Genomic DNA, 22,608 nt, shown 5'->3' with positions numbered 1-22,608 from the left:
AAAGGAGCCTCTGCAAGAGCCCCATGGTGGGAGCCCCCTCCAACGAGACCTCGTGTGGAAGGAAGCAGCCCCTGGGCTCGCTGGTTGAAAGGCAGACCCACGTTTGGCCATATTCTGCTATAAAACAGCTGCCAAGGTGGTGCTGGGGGGCTGTGAGCACCCTCTGGCCCTGGGGCACCACAGGCCTCACTTGTGCTCCTGTCATGGTTGCGTGTTGCTCACTTAATGCCACGGGGGTGGAGAGGGCAAAAGCAGGAGGGCTCACGGGACCTCCTGCTTTATCTCCTGACCCATCAAGCTGATTCACAAAACACCCTGGAAGAGGGTTTTTCACCAACTTGCTGATCTCATTGCCAGTGCAAGAGGCACTGCAGTCCGTGGTGCCACCAGGATCCCTCAGGTCATCCATAGCAGGACCTAAAAGGGCTTGTGGTGCCGGAGTGATGGGTAAAAGGAGGAGATAGGACTATCTCCATGAGGACACAAGCTGGGACAAAGGAGGACCTAAGCATTAGTAGGTGATTTAAGGTCCCTTCCTACATAAACCAGAGGTTGGGTGAGCTCTGGAGACCCCTTCCAGCCAACACTCATAGGCAGTCATCACAAGGGGTGTTAGGAAACTCACTCCTCCACCATCAGTACCACCACCAAAGGCAGAGCCCCACCTAACCTCACCGGATCACCTCTGTAGGACCCGGTGTTAAAAGGCTGTACCCACAAAAGTGGGATTGAGGCCACAGGGATGGCATGCTGCCCCATAGCCATGCCGTGAGAAGTAAAAGTACAAGTAAGTCACACCTTGAGTTGGCTTGTTGGAAAACAATCCACTCCTTGTAAAGATAACCATAGATCTTTTTTATTAAAAAAAAAAAAAAAATGGAAGTAGAAAAGTTTGGCTGAAAATACCAAAAACAACAACAACAACAAAAATTTAAAATAATAGCACTCGCACAGGAAATGTTTCTCCTTTGAAAACTTTGTCAATAGCTACAGCAATTTAAATCATAAAACAATCATCGTATAAAAACATTTATTTAAATTAAATATTTTATGCAAACTCATATCTACACTCATTCAAAATGCATAGAGTCACACAAAAAAGATGGAATGTATTAGCTTAAAAACTTGTGAAGTTGTGTTTTTTAAGTATTATTTGCAATTATTATTAATACACGTTTGGGACTGAAACCAGAAAATCATAGCCACGCTACTAACTAATCATTACCAAGTGCCATACAGTAAACACTAAGATTAATCATGTCATATAACTGATTTAAAATAAAGCTTCATCTTTATGAAAAGAAAGAGAACTCGAGCAATACAAAATCCAAGGGGAGGAATAATGGAAGGAATAAATCAATGTACAGCTTTATTACAGGCAATAATACGCTGGAGTTAGAGGAGGCATTGGGCACTGCGGCTCGGAACATTAAGCGTTCGCCTTCAAAGGATGTTTGATAAAAACGTGTCTGCTACATCATCACCTCTTTGCCAAAGTGCTCATCTGAAGACATTTTCCTGGCCCGGCAGGGAGCAGGGCCCCCGCTGCTCCCGTTTTGGGAGCGCTTTTGCCAGGAGGCCAAGGGGGAGCCGTGCGGGTGTTGGCACCAGCCCGATCCTGCCCCACAATCCCAATTTCATACATGGAGGTTGTTCCCTGGGCTGGCAGCATCCCCGCTGCCCCATCCTCTGGGACGTCCCCAGGGGGGAAGACACCCTTTGGGACAAAGTGAAGCATTTAGGGACATGGGGACGGGACTGGTTTAACCCCACCGGTGCACACAGGATGATTGGGGTGGCCACAGCACCACCAACATCGAGCGCATGGACGTGGGGCAGCGCTGCTCACCTGGGCTTAAAGCCCAGGGCAGGGACATGGGGCACAACACGCACGCGGATCCTGTGTCCATTTACCAAAATCTTCCTTTTTTTTTTTTTCCCCACCCATCCCTGCCTGCTCCCTTTCCAAGGGGTTTCGTTTCGTCCATGCCATTGGCGGGATGCCGCCACCCTCCTGACTCCAAAGCAGAGCTGAGGGTGCCCCAAAACGGGATACAGCCTCCCCGTGCTCCGGGGAGCATCTCTACTTCAGAAGAGGGGCTTTGGCACCAAGAACTCCCCCCTGGCCGTTTCGGAGCAGGGCACCCAACGCTTTGCACCCGGTGGCGAGCTGACGACCGAAATCCTTTACCTAAGCCCCCGAGGAGACTCCACGGCCCTCGCCGTTCGGACTCGGACGCCCTGATGGGGAGGCAAGCGACGTCCCCGGGGGACCAACGCCTCGTAATACTGTCGGGTCCTTCCTCGGCCGGTCCAGGCGGCCGCGGGGTCTAGGAGACACTGTAGTTGTTGTAGTAGGTGGCCGTGGCGTCGGCAAGGACGGAGATGAGGCTGGTCTCCGCCGCCTGGGAGCCACCGGCCGCCGAGGCCGCCGGGACGTGTCCGCTGGCCAAAGCCCCGGCGTGGTGCTCGCCGTGGCCGGGGTTGTTGAGATATTGGTCGAATTCGTTGCGGTCCATCTCCCCCAGCAGCTCGGCTTGGCTCAGCTGGTCCAAGGTGTCAAAGCCGTGGTGGTCGGGCGGCGGGGAGAGCTGGCCCAGGTGGGCGTGGAGGCCGGGGGGCTGCAGTGGGGGGAAGGCGGCCGTGTAGTAGCTGCTAGGAGGAAGAGGAGGGCAGGCGGAGGCCGAAGGCATCATGCAGGTGGCCGGCTGTGGCATGGGGCTGAGCGGGTGGTGGTTGCACGGGAGGGAGCTGCCCGGGTACTCCGGGGAGAAGGGGGCTCCGGCGGCGGCGAGGTGGGAGCGGTGATGCTCGTCGGGGCAGGGCGAGGAGAAGAAGCTCTGCTCGGGGTCTATGGCATCCAACGGAGACATTTCGGGAGGGGTGGGCAGCCCGTAGGGGTACGTGTCCACGCTGGTGCCGCTGCTGCTCCCCGGGGGATCCCGGTAGCCCCGAACGGGGGGCAGCCCCGGGCGAGGGGGGTACTCACCCGGCCCCTCTTTCTCGCCCCCGGCCCGGCCGCAGGTCCGCTTCTCGGGCACGGCGTTTTGGTCCCGTGCCAGGCTGCCCAGCAAAAACCCGGGGTCCACCCGTTTGCAGATCCTCTTGACCTGCTTCTTCCGTCGGGGCCGGTACTTGTAGTTGGGGTAATCTTGCATGTGCTTGACCCGCAGCCGCTCGGCCTCCTCCACGTAGGGTCGCTTCTGCGAGAGGCTCAGCGCCTTCCAGGACTTGCCTGTAAAATGGAGAGCAAAAATCCCCGTTAGTGCCCGTGGCCGCCGTCCTCCAGGCACCCGACCCAAGGGCAGGTCGGGGCTCCCATTTCCCGAGAAAACGGGGGACTCATCCTGCAAACTCCCCAGGAGGAGAATACAGCAACGGGAGGGCGCTGGAGCCAAATTGCCGCTTTTCTCCCCCCTGTCCCAAGTCCCCAGATGGGGTCAGGCTGTGCTGAGGGTGAGCCGAGCCCCACTGCAAATAAACCAGGGCAAATAAACTCCCTCAGCGCCAGGGCCGGATCCTGCAACGCGTCCCTGGGACGTGGAGCCCGGAGAAAAGGCGGCGAGGAAGCGCTGCCGAGCGGGGCTGGGGTCAGGACGTGGTGCCCCTGGCTGTGTCCCTGTCCCGGTGGCCCCGGGCACGGCGACCTCTCCGCTCCCTGCTCGCTGCAAATCTGAGCAGAGCTGTCCCCAGCGCAGGGAGCAGGGGGTCACGGACATCCCGCGGTGGGGACATCCCTTCCTCGGGGGTAGGGGGAGAAATTCGGATCCGCATCAGAGCGCTCGGTGCCTTCCCAGCGCCGAAGTGAGAGCAGAAGCGACAGCGGCAAGAGGAGATGCTGCCTGGAAAAAGCAGCGAGGAGAAAACCCCAAACCACCAAAGAAAACACCGCAGAACTGCCCAGGGAAACACAAACTTTGGGTAAGAGGCTGGACGGCAGGGAGTGTTGCAATTCGGGCAGCTCTTTTCTCAGGGACGTCTGGGGCTGGGTTATTTCTGTGCTTCGCCCTCGGTCTCGCACAAGAGATTTGGAAAAGGGGGGAACAGCGGATGAGGAGCGGGGAAAAAAAATAATAAAATACACAAAATGGGCTGCGATCCCTGAAAAGACCCAGCAGAAAACACTCCCCTGGCGATGTCAGGGTGGCCAGCAAGTTTGGGGGATGAAGCAGGACGGCAAAGACAGGCCTGGAAAATTTGGGGGTCCCTCTGTGCGCTGCGCCCAGGGCTCCCATGCGCTGCCAGCCCGGGGGTGTCGCACCCCCAGGGGCGGCAGGGAACACCCCTGGGAGGCTTTGCACCCTAGGGTGCTGCACCCAAGCGGGCTTTGCACCCCGGGGGGGGGGGTTCAGGTGGGTGCCCACCCTTTAGGGCACAGGACCCCGGGCAGGCTCTGCACCCTGTGCAAAGCAGAGTGCCAGCCTGGCACCCCGCAGTGGGTGCCCAGCCGAGCCTCCCCCTTCTCCCCTCGCCCCCCGGGGCTCCTCACCGAGCATCTTGCTGAGCTCCGCGTTGTGCAGGTCGGGGTTTTGCACCGCCAGCCTCTTCCTCTCGTCCTTCGCCCACACCATGAAGGCGTTCATGGGGCGGCGGATGCGGCTCTCGGCGCTCTTCTCCCCCGGGGGGCAGCGGCTCGGGGGCGGCCCCGCTTGCAGCCCCTCCGCAGCCTCCCCTTCCAACCTCTCCGGCCAGGGGTAGGTGCTCAGCAGCGCAGCCATGGCCCGGCCCCCCCCTGGCCTCCCCCAGCCTCCTTCTTCCTCCTCCTCCTCCTCCTCTTTCACCCGATGCTCTCTCTCTCCGCGCTGCCCTCGGGGTCCCCGCGCAGTCCCAGCCTCCCGCCCGGTTTCCCCCCCGGTATTTATGAGCTCCTTGGAAGACGAAAAAAAAAAAAAAATTAAATAAATAAATAAAAAAAATAAAACCCTCCTCCAATGACACCGAAGGGACTGGCTGCCGCTGCTCCTCCTTGTTTGCAAACTCCCGGCCGGGAGAAGAAAACTTCTCCCCACCCTCTGCCCTGCGCTCCCCCCACCCCCGGGGGGGAGAGAGAGGAGGGAGGCAGCACCCCAAAAGCCCCCCAATCCCTCCCGCTTCCCCCCTCCCCTTTTTGGTAGCAGCTTTGTTCGTATTTATTTATTTGTGCGGGGACGGGTTGGAGCTGGATTGCCGGAGGAGCGAGCGCAGCCGGAGGGGAGCAGGGAAGGTCTCCGGGACAGTGGTCCTGGCCCCCAAAATTCAAGGCTGGTGAATTCAAACTCATTGCCCTCCCCTAAAAACATTCAAGGCTGGTGGGAGCGCAGGGCGAGGGGGTGCAGGCACCGAGATTTCTTTTTTTTTTTTTGGGGGGGGAAGGGGAAGAGAAAAAGGAAAAGGAAAGAGGAAAATGGCACCAAAAGGAGGGATCCCACGGGGGTGCAAAATTTGGGTTGAGCCCCTCCAAGCCCTCTCCTCAGGTCTGGGCAAGCTGCAGGGTGCCCGTTTGCAAGGGAAATTTGGGGTGTGGGTTCTGCAGGGCGTCCCCTTTTTCCACCATGCCCTCCTGCTCCAACCAGAACCCCAAACCTTGGTGCCCTGTATGGGTTTTCACCCGGTTACCCCAAATCCCAGGTCAGGAAGAGAGGAAATGGGGAGCCGGTGGGTGTGCAGTGGGTGCTTGGCCAGCCTGGGGGGCTCCTGAGGATAGATTTGGATATCTGGGGATAGATTTGGATAGCTGGGGATAGATTTGGGCACAGCCCTGAGGGGTTGCAGCATCCCCCGTTGGTCCCTGCAGCTCACCCTTGGGACACGAGGAGCTGTAGGGCCACCAAGATGCTTCGGGGCCTTTTTAATTCCCGATGCGCTTTATGGAGCAAAGCCACCCCAGCCCAGCCAGGCTGCAAGCATCACCATCACGATGCCATTCATCCTATTTCCCAAGAACAAACCCTAAATCCTGGTTTGGTGCAGGAATATCATCCCCATGACTAGGACGAAGGATGTGCGGGGAGGGCAACGGGACCGAACATCCCAAAACCCGAGCCCCTTGCCCAGCTCAGCCCCGAGGAATATATTTAGCCGCTCGATTCCTTTATGATTCTGACCCCCTGACATGGGCTCTGCTTCCACTGATTGTGGATTTCCTCTCGGCGCTGCCAGCAGAAGCTGGGGGGCCAGGCTGCGATCGCGGCTCCTGGGGCTGCCCCCGTGCTTCTCCAGGGGGGGGGTGGTGGAAAAACCCAGCGTGGATCCGAGGCCGGGGTGTTTGTGCAGGTCGGCAGCGCTCGCCCACGTGCCTGGGTGTTCCTATTGACTCTCCTCGGGTCGCCAGCGCCGGCTCTGCGGGGTCGGGATCCGCCTGGGTTTCCTGCTTGGGCGCGGAGCTGGGAGCTGCAGATTTCACCACGGAGCTGCGGCCGCCCCGGCCCAGCTTTTTTCCTCCCCCCCGGCCCGTACGAAAACCTCGCGGAAACAACACCATTTTCCAAAGGAACTGATTAAATCTATTAAGCTATTTACAAGTGGGCTCGATCAGAGCCGCGTTATCTGGGAATACAACAGGAAGGCAACTTCTCTTAAATCTAAAAGGCGCAGGAGATTTCCTGACCTGGGGACAGATTTATAAACCCTTTCCACACACACACACACACACGGAGGCCGGCACACAGCCTCTTGCCTTTTATCTGCGCTCTGGAGCCGTGCTCTGGGGCCACGCAGGATTTAGGGCCAGGCGGTGCCGGCCCTGTGGAGCTCAGCAGGTTTGGACAGCCAGGACGAGGCAGGACAGCGGGTGCCAAGCCCTCCATCCTGCTCCCAACAGCTTTCCTGGGGGCGTTTTGCAGAGGGGAGTTGCAGCAGAGGTCGAGGGCCCTCTTCCCTTTTATTTTTCCCATTGGGTTTTCTATGGGAACCTGCAGCTCCCGGTGCCTGGGACAGTCGCAGAGCCGGGGTGCTGCTCCTCTCCCCAGCCTTGGGTGGAGGCAGAGCCCAGCCAAACTCTCCATCCTCCTGCAAAACCAAGGGTAGAAAACCCCTAATATCCTGTTTTTTTGAGGCTTCATCCTTTTTTTTTGAGGCTTTGTCCTTTTTTTTGAGGCTTCACCCTTTTTTTTGAGGCTTCACCCTTTTTTTTCTGAGGCTTCCCGTTAGTAGGAGTGCGTGAAACCGAGTTGCGAGTGTTTATTTTGAATATATTACATCGCTCAGCGTTATTTTTAAGCTCTTGGGATGCGCGGGGCCCGGGGATAATTATTCTTATAACGATCCCACCTCTGCGCTCTGCTCCAGGCCCTGGAGGCCAGGAGATTTTTCAGAGCAGCGCCATGAAACATCCCTGGAGGAAGAAGGAAAGGAGCAGGCTCCTCTTGAGCCCGTTTCCACCGCCGTGCCTCCATCCTGCGCCGCGTGTCCGAGGGGAATTTGGCAGGATGGGAATAAAGGAAAGGGCTTGGGGAGGACACGGTGCCGGGGGAGACCCATGGCCACCTCCTTCCTCCACTGTAGGGTCCTGGAGGCTCTGGGAGCGAGCAGCTCACCTGGATTTCCTCATCCCGGCTGCTCCCCTGGCATCGTGGGGGCAGCATCGCCCCGTTTCCCCCAGGTACTGCAGGGACAAAGTCACACCGTGTTTCCAAAACCCCACTGTGGGGTCAAAGTTCTGCAAAATCTGCCAAATCCTCCCCGTTTGCATCTTCCCTCCCCTGCTGGAAGGAGCTGGCGCCTTCCTAGAGGCCCCCACGCCACGTTTTGGGTGCAAACGATAATAAATACATATATATATTTTTTTCCCCCTTTCTCCTTCAGCGCCTGGCATTCTGATTGCATTAGTAAGATGGGTTTCATTCTGCACCCTACTTAAAATGCTGGTTAAACCTGTCCTGTAGGAAGCTCGGCGTTACATAAAGGCAGCCGGGGCCATGTGAAAATGCCACCTTCCTAATTGCCACCGTATCGGGGTAATTAGCAGCAGGCTGGAAAGCTCACCTCTACTTTTTTTTTTTTTTTTTTTTTTTAATTTTCTGCTTACCTTCCTGGCATCTGGCAGAGCGCTTACCTGTATCTGGGGCACGGGAAGGAGCGGAGCTCTCGCAGGGCTTTGAGAGCAGGGAAAAATCACGGCTGAAAGCCACGAGCTAAAATAGAGCCAGCAGACAAAAGGGTGGGAAGAAAGCTTTGTTCTCCCCATTTCGCGGATGGGGAACGGTGGCTGCAACTCCCATGGGGTCGCACGGAAAACCCGCACCCGAGCGTGGCTTTCACACGCCTGGCCCCACTCCTTCAAATTTTCCCTTTTTCTCCAAGTGACCCCTTCGCCCTGGAGAGATTAAAACGTGGGACTAAGCACAAATCCTAAATCAGCTCCAGATTTACGTGGTCCTTAATTATTGATGGGATTCTCCTCTCCCAAGGGCAGCATCCCGGGTTCCTGCAGGGCTCCCGGCTGCTCTGCCCCAGGGATGGCTCCGGCCATCAGCTCTTTGCTGGGAGGCGAAGCTGAAGCTTTCCCCGTGTCCACCCCACAGCCAAAAACGCAGAGAAAAACGCTCACGGCTCCGGCACGCTCACAGGCACGGTGCTGAGCGTTTCCGCTCCTGCTATTTTTAAAATTCAGCTCGAGCAGCTAGAAAAGAAATGCCTTTTAGCTGGCGAAAAGGGACCAGCAGAATTTCCTTCTCGCGCCGTAAAAATTTATAAAAATGGATTAATTAATTAACGGAGAAAAAAAAAATTAATCTTCGAGTGACTCAGAAGCAGAATTTAAGTTCTGACTTGCTGAGAAATTGAGTTTCAGTTTGGCATTGGAACAACTTTCCCACTGCTGCAACCACAAAGGTGTTTTTTTTTTTTCTTTTTTCAAACCATTTTACCAGTTCCCCATCACTAAAACTTTGCGTACGGAGGGAATTTTGCCGCTCCCTGCGCGGGACAGGTACGGAGATGCCTCCCTTGCTTATTTTCTGAGTACTTTGTGAGCCCTGACCCCCTCTTTGGGGATCCTCGGTGGATAGCACGGCAAGGATTGGATTTACAGCAAACCACGGTGCCAGGGGCAGGGAAGAAAAGAAGCCAGGGGCTGCTCCAGATGCCTTCAATCCTCTCCCCGTTCGAGGACCCGCTGCTGCAAGATCTTTTTTTGGGACGGGCGCGATGCTATGCAGCGTTTCCAATAGACTTTGTGTGGTTTTCCTCTCTTCTTGCAGCTTCCTTCCTCCCCTCGGTGCTGGCAGGTTTGGAGGTTTCGTGACGTAAATTGTGCCTTTTGAAGGTGGATGCTTGAAGAACTCCGGCCTTGTGTGTTTAAACAGGAGAAAATTGGTTAATTACAAGCGGGGCATTCTGCTAATTTGCTTTGCCAAGAGCTGATTATTTGAAAGAAGGCAGCACCAGAGCTTTTGCTTAAAGGAAAACTCCACGAATTTAATGAGATGCTGAGCTGGAGGAGTCCCCAAGCGCATTTCTTATGTTATTACTACCAATATTTGTGATATTTATGTATCACAAAGAGGCTGCATCTCGGATAGGATCTACCTGCTGAAATTATTATAGACCTAAGGAGGTTCTGAGCTTTTCATTGTTGCCTTGAAACTTGTACTTAGCAGCTCACATCCGTGCCTTGAAATAAGCAGTGCAAAGCACAAGAGGTGGCAAGTTTTGAAGGGAATTTGGGGAAGGGTGCTCGGTACCTGTTGCACATTTTTGGACTGCCACCCAGTGCGATTTTCCATCCCTGGCTCTACGGAGAGGTGCTGCAGTCAGACACCAGCAAGATCAAACCACGTGTCCCATGGAAGCCCAAAAACCTGGTGCAGATTTCAGTCCGATGCTGGTAACGGGGTTTTTTGACATGGTCTCTGCTTTCCAGGACACACTTCTGTGCTTGCAGGTAATTGCAAACACAAAGGTTTGGCATCTCCATTGCTGCTCACAAACTTTTAGCTTGGCGTGGCTTTGCACCAACAATTAATTTCAAGGCTCAAAGCGCAGAATTGCACCACACCTGCAAAGAGTGGAAGTAACTCCCCAAAAACCATCACTTCTATGTCACCGGTGAGTTGGGATTACCCAAATTGAAAACAATTCAGCAGCTGCGCTGTGTGCGCATCACCCCTAATTTGTGAGCGAAAGCAGCCCGGCGACTTTCATTTTGCTGTTTCTGGGCAATTTCACTTGGAGGTACATTAAATCAGTGCTGTAAAATGTGGGTACAGCAGACAAATATGCAACAAAAGACACCACTATTCAAAAGTAGTTTTCACAGAACCAACCCAAATCATTTCTTTGTGCTTACATTCTGCTCATTTCACCATGCTGGAATTCTTCTGCTTTCTGAAAAGGCCTTCTTGCCAAACCCGAGTTTGGTTAAAACTGGACTCACAACCCACTACAAACAAAAAAATAATAATTTATTACTTCGAAAGATGTTGTTGTGTCTGTCATCCACTTCGCAAGGCAGCATCTGGTAAGAAGAGCTTCTTGTTGCATAATACAGAGTTGGCTGATCACTAACATACAAAGAAGTGCAGCTGAATCATTTTTTTTTTCAAATTCTAGTACATCACAAAGTCTTTCTTTCCTACAATCCAAGTTCTGCACATGCCATTTCTCTTTGAGCCTGAGGCACATTAAAATAAAATCCCACGTTTTCCCACAAAAAGGTGAAATTCCCACTTATAGCACAAATAGAGAATCTTCTATTTGTAGCTCGTATTTCAATCTGAGCCAGATTTAAATCTTAAATCTCCTGTGCTTACCAGTAGTGACACCACACATTTAAAGATTTATTCCCTTTTTTTGTTTGTTCTTGCTGTAACTAACACTGGAATCTGGCCAAACACTTTCCATAAGATACAGCACACAGAAACTCGTGTAAGATTAATACAGCGAACAAGCGAACAAACCCAGCAGCATTTGGCAAAGGAAACCCTCTTCCTTTACTAGCACCTTTTCAAGTTAAAATCCCCAGGAGATTGTAAAGTTCAGCCACTTAAGTGTTAAAAAAAATAACATCATGTGAAACATTCAGGGCTTCTACTGACAAATACAAATTTAGGAAGCAGTAAGCAAGAAACTGGGAGAGCTGCTTTAAAACTCAGGATGCTTCACAACGTAACATGAAAATTATTTTGCTGCCTTCTCCCATTGAGAAGATTTTTTTTTTTTCATGTCAAGCACGGAGTTTGCTCACAACCAGAGCAAGCTCGTGGTGTTTAAGTGATCTGTCGCTTGAGGAAGGCAGGGAACAAGCCCAGCCCCAGCAGCATCACAAGGGCAAATATTTGCAAAGAGCTGGAAAGCAAATTCTATAAGGGTTAAAAAATGCTCTAAGGGTTGAAAACGATGCTGGTGGGAAGCACAGAGAAAGGCATCTTGTTCTCCCTTACCATATTGTAAAAGTACAGCAATTTTGCTGCAACGAACGGGTGTGTCCTCAGGGCAAGAAAGCCCTTAAGATAGGTCTTAAGATACTCTGGCATTGCAAACCAAGGCACCTTAAGAAGTGAGAAGTCCAATTGAGCTGCAACTGAGACATCTGAAGCCCTGCGGGCTGTGTATTGTCGGCTACACATCTCCTGCTGGACCATAAAGGCAGCTTAAGGAATCTTTTCACATTACATCTGCATCTTGACAATGTTTTTCAAGCCATGTTCAGCGACTCAGCTGGGCTCAACCACAAACGTGGCCATTTAGCCAGCAGAGCAGGCCATTGGGATGGTTTAGATTTACTCTGATGAAGCACAGGCAGGCCCCAAAGACAAATGAGCAGCTAATGAATTTAAATTCTGCTTGGCCACCCCGGGTGATGCCACCATAACTGGCTGGCTTTCAGGGCTGTGCTGTCAATTTGCTGTGGCCGAGGCAGTATCAGGACCAGACACAAGGACAGGGAATGCTTCTTGCCATTTCACCACTTCGCTTCCAAGCTCACCCATCTCCCCCGACAGCTTTTTGCTGAGTGAGATGAAGGTGCCAAAATCCAGCCTGAATGTTTAACCTCTCCTCCACGAGGGCTTGTGGCAGTGCTGAGTCCCAGCTTTACTTATTTCCAGGTTGACAAGGAGAAACAGCTGCTGATTTGGTTACAAATTGCAAGGCTTCTGTGTGGAAGTGGCAATATTAATGCGGAGGAGTAGCTATGCTCTTAAAATCTATTTGGTCTCCCAGTTTCACAGAAAACCTTGCTTCTCCAGCTTTTTGAATGTGAGGTGCATCACCAAACATAGCACGAATGCTACCTGGGAATCAAAGATTTAGATATGGCTAAGAAAGGCACAGCTCCTGTACCTCTGTTGCAAAGTTACTTGACCATAGTTAACTACTGGCTAGGGAACACAGGGAGTTACTTTATTTCATTCTTTAGTACTGACAATCAGGGGTAATCTTTTAATTAAGGACTAAGCGTTTTGGGAAAAACAATGTCAATTTTATACGTAAATGGGAGATCAATGAAAAAATTACACACGACTTTGCAAAAAATCAATGCAAAGAAATACATACAGCTTTGCAACCCCCCTCCCGTTTCCAGAGGCAGAGCTATCATACGTGAAAACAACAGTGGCTTTAATAATAAAGGCAGCAATAGGATGACTTTTTTTGTTTTGTTTTGTTTTCATCTCCCCGGATTGAGAAAACACAGCCAGTGTGAACCAGCACACAGCAATTTACTGGTTTTCACAGTCCTAACCACAGTGGTTAAAACCAGCCCCGATTTTGCTTGCTGTTATCTGTTGTGAATGGAGTCACACCAGGATGAACATGGGCTGAAGGTGGAGGCTCTGCTGTGTTAAAGCACAGCCCCTAAGGTGAACCTTGGGTCTGCCACAACGGGAGGGCAAAGCATAGCTGTTGTCTTCTTTTTAATCAAGTCTTGCTTGGTAGACGTGTAAGCCTTGGCCCTGGAGCTGGAGCTCCTGTTGGCCTGTCAGCACGTTCTCAGCCCCCTTGTAAGAGCTCTATTTAAATACAGTCTGTGGTTTCAGGTGGATGAGGAGCTCAAGTGTACTCAAGGCTGAATTGCCATCTGATGTTTGGCTGGGGTTTGTGTAGGCTTCTCATCCAACGTGATAAAGTTCAAACCGCCTCAAAGTCCCACCTTGACTCTTAAATGGTTAAATCGACTTGCAGTGCTTCTTTTTCTTTCTCTGCGTTCCTTCAGTACAGTCACCTGTCTCCTCTTTTTGCTTTTTGTGCTTCTTCTTATGGCGTTTCTTCTGCTTTGTCTCTGAGGCCTCTGTGCAGAGATCCTCCCCATCAGATACCCCCACATACACTTCTCCATTGCCCATATTTTCATCATTACTAACACTTTCCTCTTCGTGCTGCTCTTTATGCTTCCTTTTCTTTTTCCCTGAGTGACATTCATTTAAAGAAGCATCCAGTTCATTTCCATTCCAGCTACTTATCTTAGACTTTTTTGCTTTTGGTTTCTCACAGTGTTCTGTACTCTCTGCCTCATCACTCTTCTGCTTCTTCTTTTTCTTCTTAGCTTTGGTTTTCAGTTCTTCTGAAAGCTCCAAGGCTTCTTCTGTGGTTGGGGAGCAACCGTCTGACTTTACTTCTGTTTCTTTATGGGATCCCTTCAATTTTGCCATGCGCTTGGCGAAATATTCCTGCACGGTGAGACCACTCTTCACTGTATTGGGACCGTCTGCAGGCTCAGACAGCCAGGGGTCTCTCTGCTTCTCCTCCTGAGACTCGGGATCGGTGGCATCCTCCTGCAGGGGAACAAGGAGAAGCGGAAGAGTAAGAAACAATGGCTTTAAACAAAGTTATTTTGCTGCATTTTAATGCTAAAAGTATTTTAAAACCATATACTGCTTTAAAAATTAAGGGTAGAAGTACAGACTTCTACAAAAAGAGACTCAAGTACAGTAACTTAGAGCAGGGACGGGTTATGATTCTCTACTGGTTTGAATTTCTCACTGTTTACCAACTCCTGTGCAACTCATGCAGATTTTGTGTAATGCTATCGTACTCGGCGTGTTACACTCACTTCGCAAAGGCACATGTCTCTACAAGATACAAACCAACATGAAAAATAGCACGGTATGATCTATTAGCCTGTGGCAGAAAGGAAATCCCATGCCTGGAATACCTCTACAGCGAAGTGCAACAACTTGGGCTACGCGGAGCAATCCGGCATTGATGCATCCCTTCCACCTTATCTGATCTGTAGAAATGTTTGTTTCATAGCTGCTTTACTGTCATTGTGTCCTAGACGTTGTTATTTAAACATGTTCCATTTGATCACACGTTATCAGATGGCAAAAACAACATCACAGGTTAGATCTTACAAGGCGTCTGCATACACAAAATAAATAGCTGCTGAACTCCAGCTGCAGGTGAGTATCTATAAAAAGAGCCGAGTGTCTAGAAAGTAAATATACAACAGAAGGCAAACTACGCTCGTTGAGCTGGATGCTATGTATGGCATGAAGAGAATCGACTCTGAAAAAGCAACAAATGCAACGAGATGAAAAAAAAAATAATTTGCTAAATTATCTGTGACTTGCAAAATAAACATGCCCAAAGAGCAGCTGAAATTCGGCTTGTTTACGTGGATATTGAAGCACTCAAAAATAACCCTTTGTGTTACATCCTTTGGCTTGGCAAAAGTCACAGACGACTTCTGGAAACATCCCAAATTTTATGTTGATTTTTTTTTTAAAGGCTGGTGGGAACTGCAGGTACCTCAGCACACCCCCTAGGTGGGAAAAGCTGAGCAGGTAGGAATCGTGTAGAGTCCTTACCAACATCTGGCCCACGAGATGCTTCTGAAACAGGTTATCTGCAGCTACGATGGGCAAATGAGGTGAGTGCCAGCTACGAGGCTGTTCTTCCATTCATAAACACACACAGATAAGAGCACCCACTCTGCCCATGAATCTTGGACGTGAACTGAAGTGACTATAAAATGCAACCAAATCGGAGCAGTAATATTTTACACCCACACCCAGTGGCGTGAACTGATAACAGGGTGAAGGCTGGCAGCAACATGGGAGATAGAAACCCACTTATCTCAACACGGTGGAGATAAGTGCTGCGGCTCTCTTTAGGGCATCGTTAAAGTTGATGGCTGAAGTGGGTTTTATTAGGGTTTGTAGGTAAGGTTTGGCAGGGCTGACTCCTACAGCAGTAACCTTCACTCACACGAGCAGGAATGCCAAGCTTCGTGTCGTTAGCGATGCAGCACGAGGGGCGATTTCCTCATCCATCGGGCTTTCAAGAGAGCTAGCCCAGTGGAACGAGAGCAACGCTACACTTGAGATGCCAGTGATGTTTGTGGGGGCACTTAGCAAAATTAGGTGCTTTTCTTGCAGGAATACCTTCGTGGCCTGCCTCGAGTAAGTTCAGGAAGAGAAATTACGTGATTTCTGTCGAAGAAGTGCTCAAAGAGATGGTTAACGTGGGGAAAAGGCACATGTACCTATACCTGGCTACAGATCCAACGTACACTCAAAAGGGGAGCTGCAGGAGAAGTTTGACAAGACTCAACCCCCGGAATAAATGGACCGGGCTCTGTTTGCAGTCCCTTTCTTATGAAAATGATACGCGTCCCCACTGGAGCAAGCGGCGCTGGTGCCGATCAGAAAATAGATGCCCTGCTAAAGCAACGTGAAGCAGGTCACTTGCTCTTCCTCTTGCCAGCAGGAGGATTTTGACACCTTGGATTGCAAAATGACAAACAGTCTCCCAGGTTTTCTGCCGCAGATGCCAGCCAGAACGGTTTCCCTCCCCACCCCAATATGTAAAACACACTCGCGACCAGAACACCAATTATCCTCTGGCCAACCAGGAAAGGATTTTCTCATTCCCTTGGTGACTTTGAGTCCTGACAACTTAATTACTGTAATTGAAGGCAAATATTACTTGAACTCTACACATTTCTTTTTATAAAATACATTAGGCATTAAAAAAAAAAAAAGTTCCTTTGGTTAAGCTGAGGAGTTCAGAAGGTATGCACGATCCCAGAAAATAAGAACCTTGCTCAGAAACTCCTTTATTGATAAGAATTTTAATAACCACGGGCCACTGAACACAGAACTAACAGGGCATGGAGACAAGCAAGGAGGTGCCAACTCCAGAAAACCTCTCGGTTTAGGAGAAGCTTATGTAAAGCCATAAATCACCTGCAAGGGCTGTTACATGCCAGCAGCGTTCCCCCTCCCGTGATGTACCTGTCCCAGTAGCCATGGGAACACCGCTGAACTCTAAACATTTTTTTTTTTTTTCCTCTAACCTCTCGACAGGAGAGTTGCAGTTTATGCAGTTCCAAAAATAAGACGCGCGTACGTAAGTGAGCACCGTGTTTCCGCAACCTCCAAAAAGCAGTGAATTATACAGGATGAAAGGTGAAGAACCGTTCCTGCTTCGTTCCTGATGACCAGGTAAAAGGCAAAGAGCAATCCTGCTCTAACTGGTGGGACATCAGACGATTGGGCTTTGGAGGAGATGTCTTCGTCCACATCATGAGCTCCAAACGAAATCAGGCCGAGAAGATGAAGTTAAAAGAAGAGGTAGGAATACAAGTCTGTAGGACAGTCCCAAGCAGGAGAAAAGCACTGCTTAAAGCAGAGTTAAGCGTGGAGTGATTAAAAGGAAACAATAGGAAAATTCAAGGAGAGGCTGGGAAGTGCACAGGAAAAGATGAGGGTCAATTATAGCCAGAAGTCCCCAGTAAACATCATCTGTTTATGCAATCGGTTGAATGTATGGAAAAATAAAGCACTAAGTACTCACAGGGTGGTTATTTTTTGTTGTTTTTCCTGCGCGCTTTCTTCACTTTTACACACAATGCTGATTTAATCATTAAGTCAGCACACTAAATGTATAGAGTGAAATCCTGGTTCCCTTAATTCCTGCAGGATCGGGATTGCATCTCTACGGCACTGTACTCTCAGAGCATCTTTCCCACATAGTTACATAATAAAGGAAAAAAATACGGGATTATGGCCTATTATATACCAAAAAAGATTCACATTCAAACATGAAGAAGGTTTGGCAATGGTAGAAGTCAAAGCAGAATGGTATCTAGACACCTCATGAAATAAATGAGTTTGAAACCCAAACTGGAGATTTAAGACCTTAGGTTGAGGAATTAGATCCAAAAACCAACGAATGCATCCCCACGTTACTCTAGGAGGAAAAGCAAGATGCAACTGATGGAAAAAAATAAAGGGTGCTATACATAAGCAACAGAAGTAGGTTGTAGTGTGGATTAATTCAATAAAATTTCCTCCTCTTCACTGCAGGTGTTTCTTTCCTAGCACTTAAAATAGAGGAATCAAAAAAAAAATCTACTATACAGTCTAATACCTGCCACGTATGAACTACAATTACTTGAGCCGAGTAATTTCACGTGCCTTTGCTTCCTCGTTTGCAAATGAGGGTGTACCACTCCACAAGTCATTCTGTTAGCACAAATTGACAAAATGACACGAAAGGAGAAGTACGGAAGAACGGAGAGCAGAGGGAGAATAAAGCTAAACTGCAATTTTAGTAGATCCTCATGTAAATTGCAGGAAATGGGCGAGATGAAGTAAGTACAGGCTAAACCTCTAGCCTGAGCTGCAAGGCAATTGCACAACCATCCATGGCTTTAAAATGCAAGCCCACCTTTGCGGAGTCAGAGTGAATCGTAGCGATGATTTACTTTCTCGTTAAGGAACCGTAATAACATAATTAACATAATCCAGCCCTATTCCTGCTGCTCCACATCCTCGCTGCAGAGCAGCACCGGTAGGAGCCCCGTGCAGGATACAAAACTTGACAGGAAGAGCTGAGGGCATCCCAATACCTTTCCAACGCAGGTCTGGAGAGCAGCAGAGCAGATTATTACCGAGGAATCACTCTGGAGTGCTGCAGATGTTAAGGGTGACAGAGGCTCGCTGTAAGGAGTTGACAACATTAAGCATAAGCACGAACGTCTGGATTGGGATCACAGGGGCAAGAGAGTGAACAAAGACTTGTGGCATGAGTTTAAGCAGGATTAAACTAGATACTTGCATAAATAAGGCCACGTACCATCAGTTCTGAAGTCAATTCTGGCATAAGAATGGGCTCTACCATTTTCAGTTCATCCGATTGAGCTCGGTACGCTGCAGACAGCATCTTACGAAGAGCTAATGACAACGTATTTCTAATATAGAAAGGGCTGCTGCAAAGAGAAAAGGGAGATTTTTCCCCATGCCTGTGATGAAGAGGATGAGAGGCAGCAGATGTAAACTGCAGAAGAAAAACTTTGCCTAAAGGACAAATCTATCAGTGTCTACACGAAGCCTCTACCACTGGGAGTCTCAACCACTGAAACAAACCTCCGACAACTATCAGGAAAGCATTAGGTGGAGTTAATCCTTGCTTGGAAAGGAAAATGGGGTAACTGTACTCAAGAAGCATCTTACGGCCCTCTAATGTGTTAAAAAAAAAAAAAAAAGGAAAACAAAATAGATTCAATTTGACTTCCTGGTAATAAAAGATGGTTTTAGTGAAAGAGATGAAAAAAAAAAAAAAAGAATATTAAATTCAGAAAGAAGAAATGCGAAAAATTCAGGTGCCCTGCAATTTCCTTCTTTTGCTGACCATGGTATTGCAGTCACCAGGACACCTCCCACGGCCACACTGAGTTTTAATTGCACTACTTTTTATCCTGAGTGCCGAGAGAGCGAGGAATCCACCTTGAGGAAACAAAATGGAAATCCCCACTGTCTAACACCGAGCCAGGCTGTAGACCACGACAGCGATTTTTCAAAGGACAAGAGCCAATTACTACCCAGAAAAATGTTCCCGTTCAACCCCATTAAAATAAATTTGGTGTTAGAATAGGCTGAAAAACCCAACTGCAAGATCGCAGCTGATTTAATTACTGTACTACACAAACCATCAGCTCTGCCTCCTACCCAGGAAGGACAAGGAGCGAGGCTGGGAAGTAACCAACGGAAAAGGGACAAGGAAAAAAACTATAAAAAAATCGGTTTTCCTTGGGGAATTACGAGGAACTGTGTTTGCTACACCTGCCTCCATCTGCAGCTACAAAGGAAAGAGCGGGCGGACTGCTTCGCCACAACTAAAAAAGGCAAAGGATTTTATTGTAGTAAATCTCTGCTCCAAATGATTCGGGGTTATTCATAGCATCCTTGATTGGAAGTGACCTCTGGAGGTCCTTATCCAGCCTCCGGCGTGGAGCAGGACTACGGCCAGCACGAGATCAGGTCAGCTGGGTCTGTTCTGGCTGAGTCATGGAAACCTGCAAGGACAGAGGCTCGGCATCCTAGCGAGGATGTATTACTACCATCTAACAGCAATAACTTTCTGCCCTACAAATCCACAGGTACTTCCTTTTCAGGTACATTTGCATCGTATCTGCTGACTCCATTTTTTATTTTGGGTTTAAATTCAGCAAAAACGGCATCCAACTTCTCCCGGGCTGCCTTGTAATTCTCCTTTACGTTTTTGCCAAAATCTCATCCCGTCTCTCAGCAAGTGGCCGATTTTAGCGTTCCCATTTATTTTTATAATTCACACATTACTGCTGCTGAAGTAGAAAGCTGCTATCTCGCTCGCTGAATGCAGTCTCCAGGCATCCAAAACACCGTCTGCTTGTCATACAACAGTCCTACTGCCATACAACGCGTTGGAGCCCAGCCTGTTCCCATCAATGAACCAGGAGCCGAGCAATAAGCTCCAACACTCGGCCGGGTTTTGCCTTCAGCCTGAAGACAACAGCGTAACAGGAAGCAACAGGGTTGCAAAAAGTGCAAGGGATTAGATTTTGGCCAAGGATTTGATTGCAACGATAGCCATGGGGATTCATTGCAGCTGTCACGATCAGGTCCCGGTCGGTCGTACGGCACCAGCACTCACAACACGGGCAGTCACACCACCTGTATTTCCAATGTCAGCTTGGGAACCCCGATACCGTGTTGCACAGAGGACAGAAACTTCCTCCTACTGTTCTCACACTTTTCAGGAAAAAAAAAAAAAGTATGTTTTAGCAAACAAACATGGTGAGTAAAATCCCGTAACAGGCTACGGGAGAATGAAAGAGAACACACCAGAGGTGTGGAAGACTGAAGGCTTGCAGGGAAAGAGTTAAAAAAAAAAAAATCACACTGCAAAGAAGAAAAATCCTTTTTATATCTTGAAAGAGAGACACTTAGATATCCTTGTGACATCTCATTTCGCTCTAGCTACACTGCTGAGGCCAGCAAAACCTCTCTTCCTTTCCATTTCCTTGCAAATTACATCTGTGTGTTAGACTGAATGTAAACAGAACTAAAGGAAGAGATTTCCCTTAGGATCTCTCTACTGGCACGGTACAAAGATACAAACAGAGTGACTTCATCTTCCCAGAAGCATCTAAATCAATTCTAACCGTTCTGTTCTCACCTTGAATAACAGAGGAAGTATGGTCCGGCAAAGCGAGCACAGGACTGGGAAGGTCACGTTTCCCAAGTTCTCTTCCCAGCTACACAACAGAGCTGGTGGGAAACCCTGGAGAAGTTATTCTCCCCAGCTATGGCACAGGCTACCAAAAAAAAAAAAAGGCAAAACATGCCTTATCAGCTCTCCGAAACTTGCAGCAGAGCTACAAGTTTCGTTAAGTGTTTGTAAAGTACTTTGAGATCCTTGAGAGAGGCATCCCAGATGTGCAAGGCACTCCACGAGTGCTGGAAGTGCTTTCCCACTCACCTGACGGTGTTCTGCAGCTGTGACACTTAACAGGGAATAAACACATCACAGCTTTTGTCTCTCCTGCAGTATAACCATGTATAAACAAATCACTACGAGACACACTCAGAAATACCCGATGACTTCTTCACGTGGTCATTTCACTACTGTCACGTCATTCCCTAGGCAGTCTTCACTAGACTTTTGTAATATGTGGCACAGGCAGCTGCTGTTAATCCTTTCTAATCAGGTCTCCAAGGCCAGACCCTTCTTGATTATCGACTTCAGGATTCCTTCCTACTCCACACAGACCCAGAAGGATGTGAATAGACCAGAGGAGAAGTAACAAGCTGGCTCGGCAGGCCACATTGTGAATACAAACAAAGGTATTAGCAAGGAGTATGGAGATCTACAATGCAGAGATAAGGCACGGAGAGAAAGGACACCATAAAAACCATTTGAGATACCCACAGAGACAAAGCAGTCCTGGTAGAGAACAAGCAAAATCAGCATCACGGTTTGGCTTCTGGCAAAGGACACTCTGCATTCTGAAATCTGAAGAGAATACCAACCTATGTAAAACCTCACTTTAACTCTTTTTTAATAATAAATGTGGAAAGTAATGTTCGTGTGTAAACAGTCTTTCTACAAGCATTCAAAACAGACACAATTTAAATGGCTGAACCTGCAATCCTTCCACCCTCCCACTCCAAAATGCTTCTCAAAAGGAACACACGCTCTTAAAACCCTTCCGCTGCTTTGCTTTGAAGGGGTGATACGCTGGACAGCTGATCCGCGGATCAAAATCCAGCTTGCTCTGTGCAAGGGCACAGATATTTCCTGTTTTTCAGCACAAGCAGTGGCAGAGCTGCTGAGAAATCCCTCCTTGGGTCACTTTTAGTCACTTATTTGTTGAGCGTGCCTTCGTCAGGAGCGGGTTCCTTTCCTTGAAGCAGGTGTGAAGAAGTATTTGCAGCACAGGAAAATGAATCAGAACACGACAATTTAGAGCAGCACAGACCATAAATACCAGCAACGAAGACAAACAGCAAGATTAAGAGAGCTCAAATCTGAAATACAGCCCCACGGATGCGCACGCGCCTTTTTCTTCTCTCCCATCTATAAGGGTTTGAAGGAAAGAGTTTGTGTGAGGAATGGGTTTTGTTTTTCCAGTGAATATCACTCATGCTGTGTTGCTACAGTTCATATGGATCTTGTTCTTGCTTTCAAGGATTCATACGGTACAGCTCTGCGTTCCACCTCCTCTATAAAGAAGCTACATTCAATCTCCCTGCAGTCTTCTTTCATAACTTTTGGCATTTTTTCTTCATTGCTGCCTTTAGTTTTGTTGCTTCCTCGTGGATTGATTCCAATCAGCACCCATCCTTCACCCCATTCACCCACAGTGTCCTTCCTAAATTTGCTTGATTCTCAGACACAGACAGAAGTGTTTGACTAACCGTGCTCCCCGTGTCCCACCTTACCCCCTTCCTACCTGCTAGGTGTAACATCCTGCCCTTGTTCTGTCCATCATTTCACTGGAGGCTCTCCGGGGAAGCAATTAGCCCACATGTGAGCGCTATATAACATAATTAACAAATAATAGCTCCCGAGAAATGTAGGCCAAAAAAGCAAAGTTATCAGAGCAGCATTTCTGCAGAGACTTGTATTGTGCTGCACTCGCCTGCAACGTTAGCTTCCAAGTTCCTGGAGGCACGCATTATACCCCAAGCAGCAGAAAAGCAAAGGTGAACAGAGTGTTTGAAAGAAGACACACGGTGTTCTGAGTTCATTTGGATTTACAGGCTTTGCTATTTTTACCCAATTTGTTAACTCTGCCATTATTAAGTATTTAAAGAGGAGACCACCACCAGTAAGTTTCAGAACTGGAAGTGAAAAGCTTGGAATTGGGATCTAAATTGACTTTGGCAACGGGAGTATCACAGGAAGGAAGGACGGAATGAC

The 22,608-nt window shown here is 49.1% G+C and overlaps 2 protein-coding genes across 2 annotated transcripts in view; both read right to left on the bottom strand.

Moving 5' to 3' along the window:
- Positions 1–1,088: 1,088 nt before the first annotated feature.
- SOX7 (SRY-box transcription factor 7) lies at positions 1,089–4,718 on the bottom strand. The gene is made up of 2 exons (XM_032185071.1): positions 4,490–4,718; positions 1,089–3,235 (listed from the first exon to the last, which is right to left on the bottom strand). Exons 1-2 carry the CDS (start codon positions 4,716–4,718, stop codon positions 2,331–2,333), a joined length of 1,134 nt encoding a protein of 377 aa, XP_032040962.1. The 3' UTR covers positions 1,089–2,330.
- Positions 4,719–10,361: 5,643 nt separating this feature from the next.
- PINX1 (PIN2 (TERF1) interacting telomerase inhibitor 1) overlaps positions 10,362–22,608 on the bottom strand; it is a 65,296-nt gene continuing 53,049 nt past the window's right edge. Inside the window, exon 7 of the mRNA XM_032185242.1 lies at positions 10,362–13,691. Within this exon, the coding sequence (XP_032041133.1) occupies positions 13,086–13,691 (606 nt within the window). The 3' untranslated portion in view covers positions 10,362–13,085. The remainder of the gene's footprint in view (positions 13,692–22,608) is intronic.

The sequence above is a fragment of the Aythya fuligula genome, chromosome 3 (genome assembly GCF_009819795.1).
Source record: "Aythya fuligula isolate bAytFul2 chromosome 3, bAytFul2.pri, whole genome shotgun sequence".
NCBI lineage: Eukaryota > Metazoa > Chordata > Aves > Anseriformes > Anatidae > Aythya > Aythya fuligula.
This window is presented reverse-complemented; position numbering and strand designations above follow the sequence as displayed.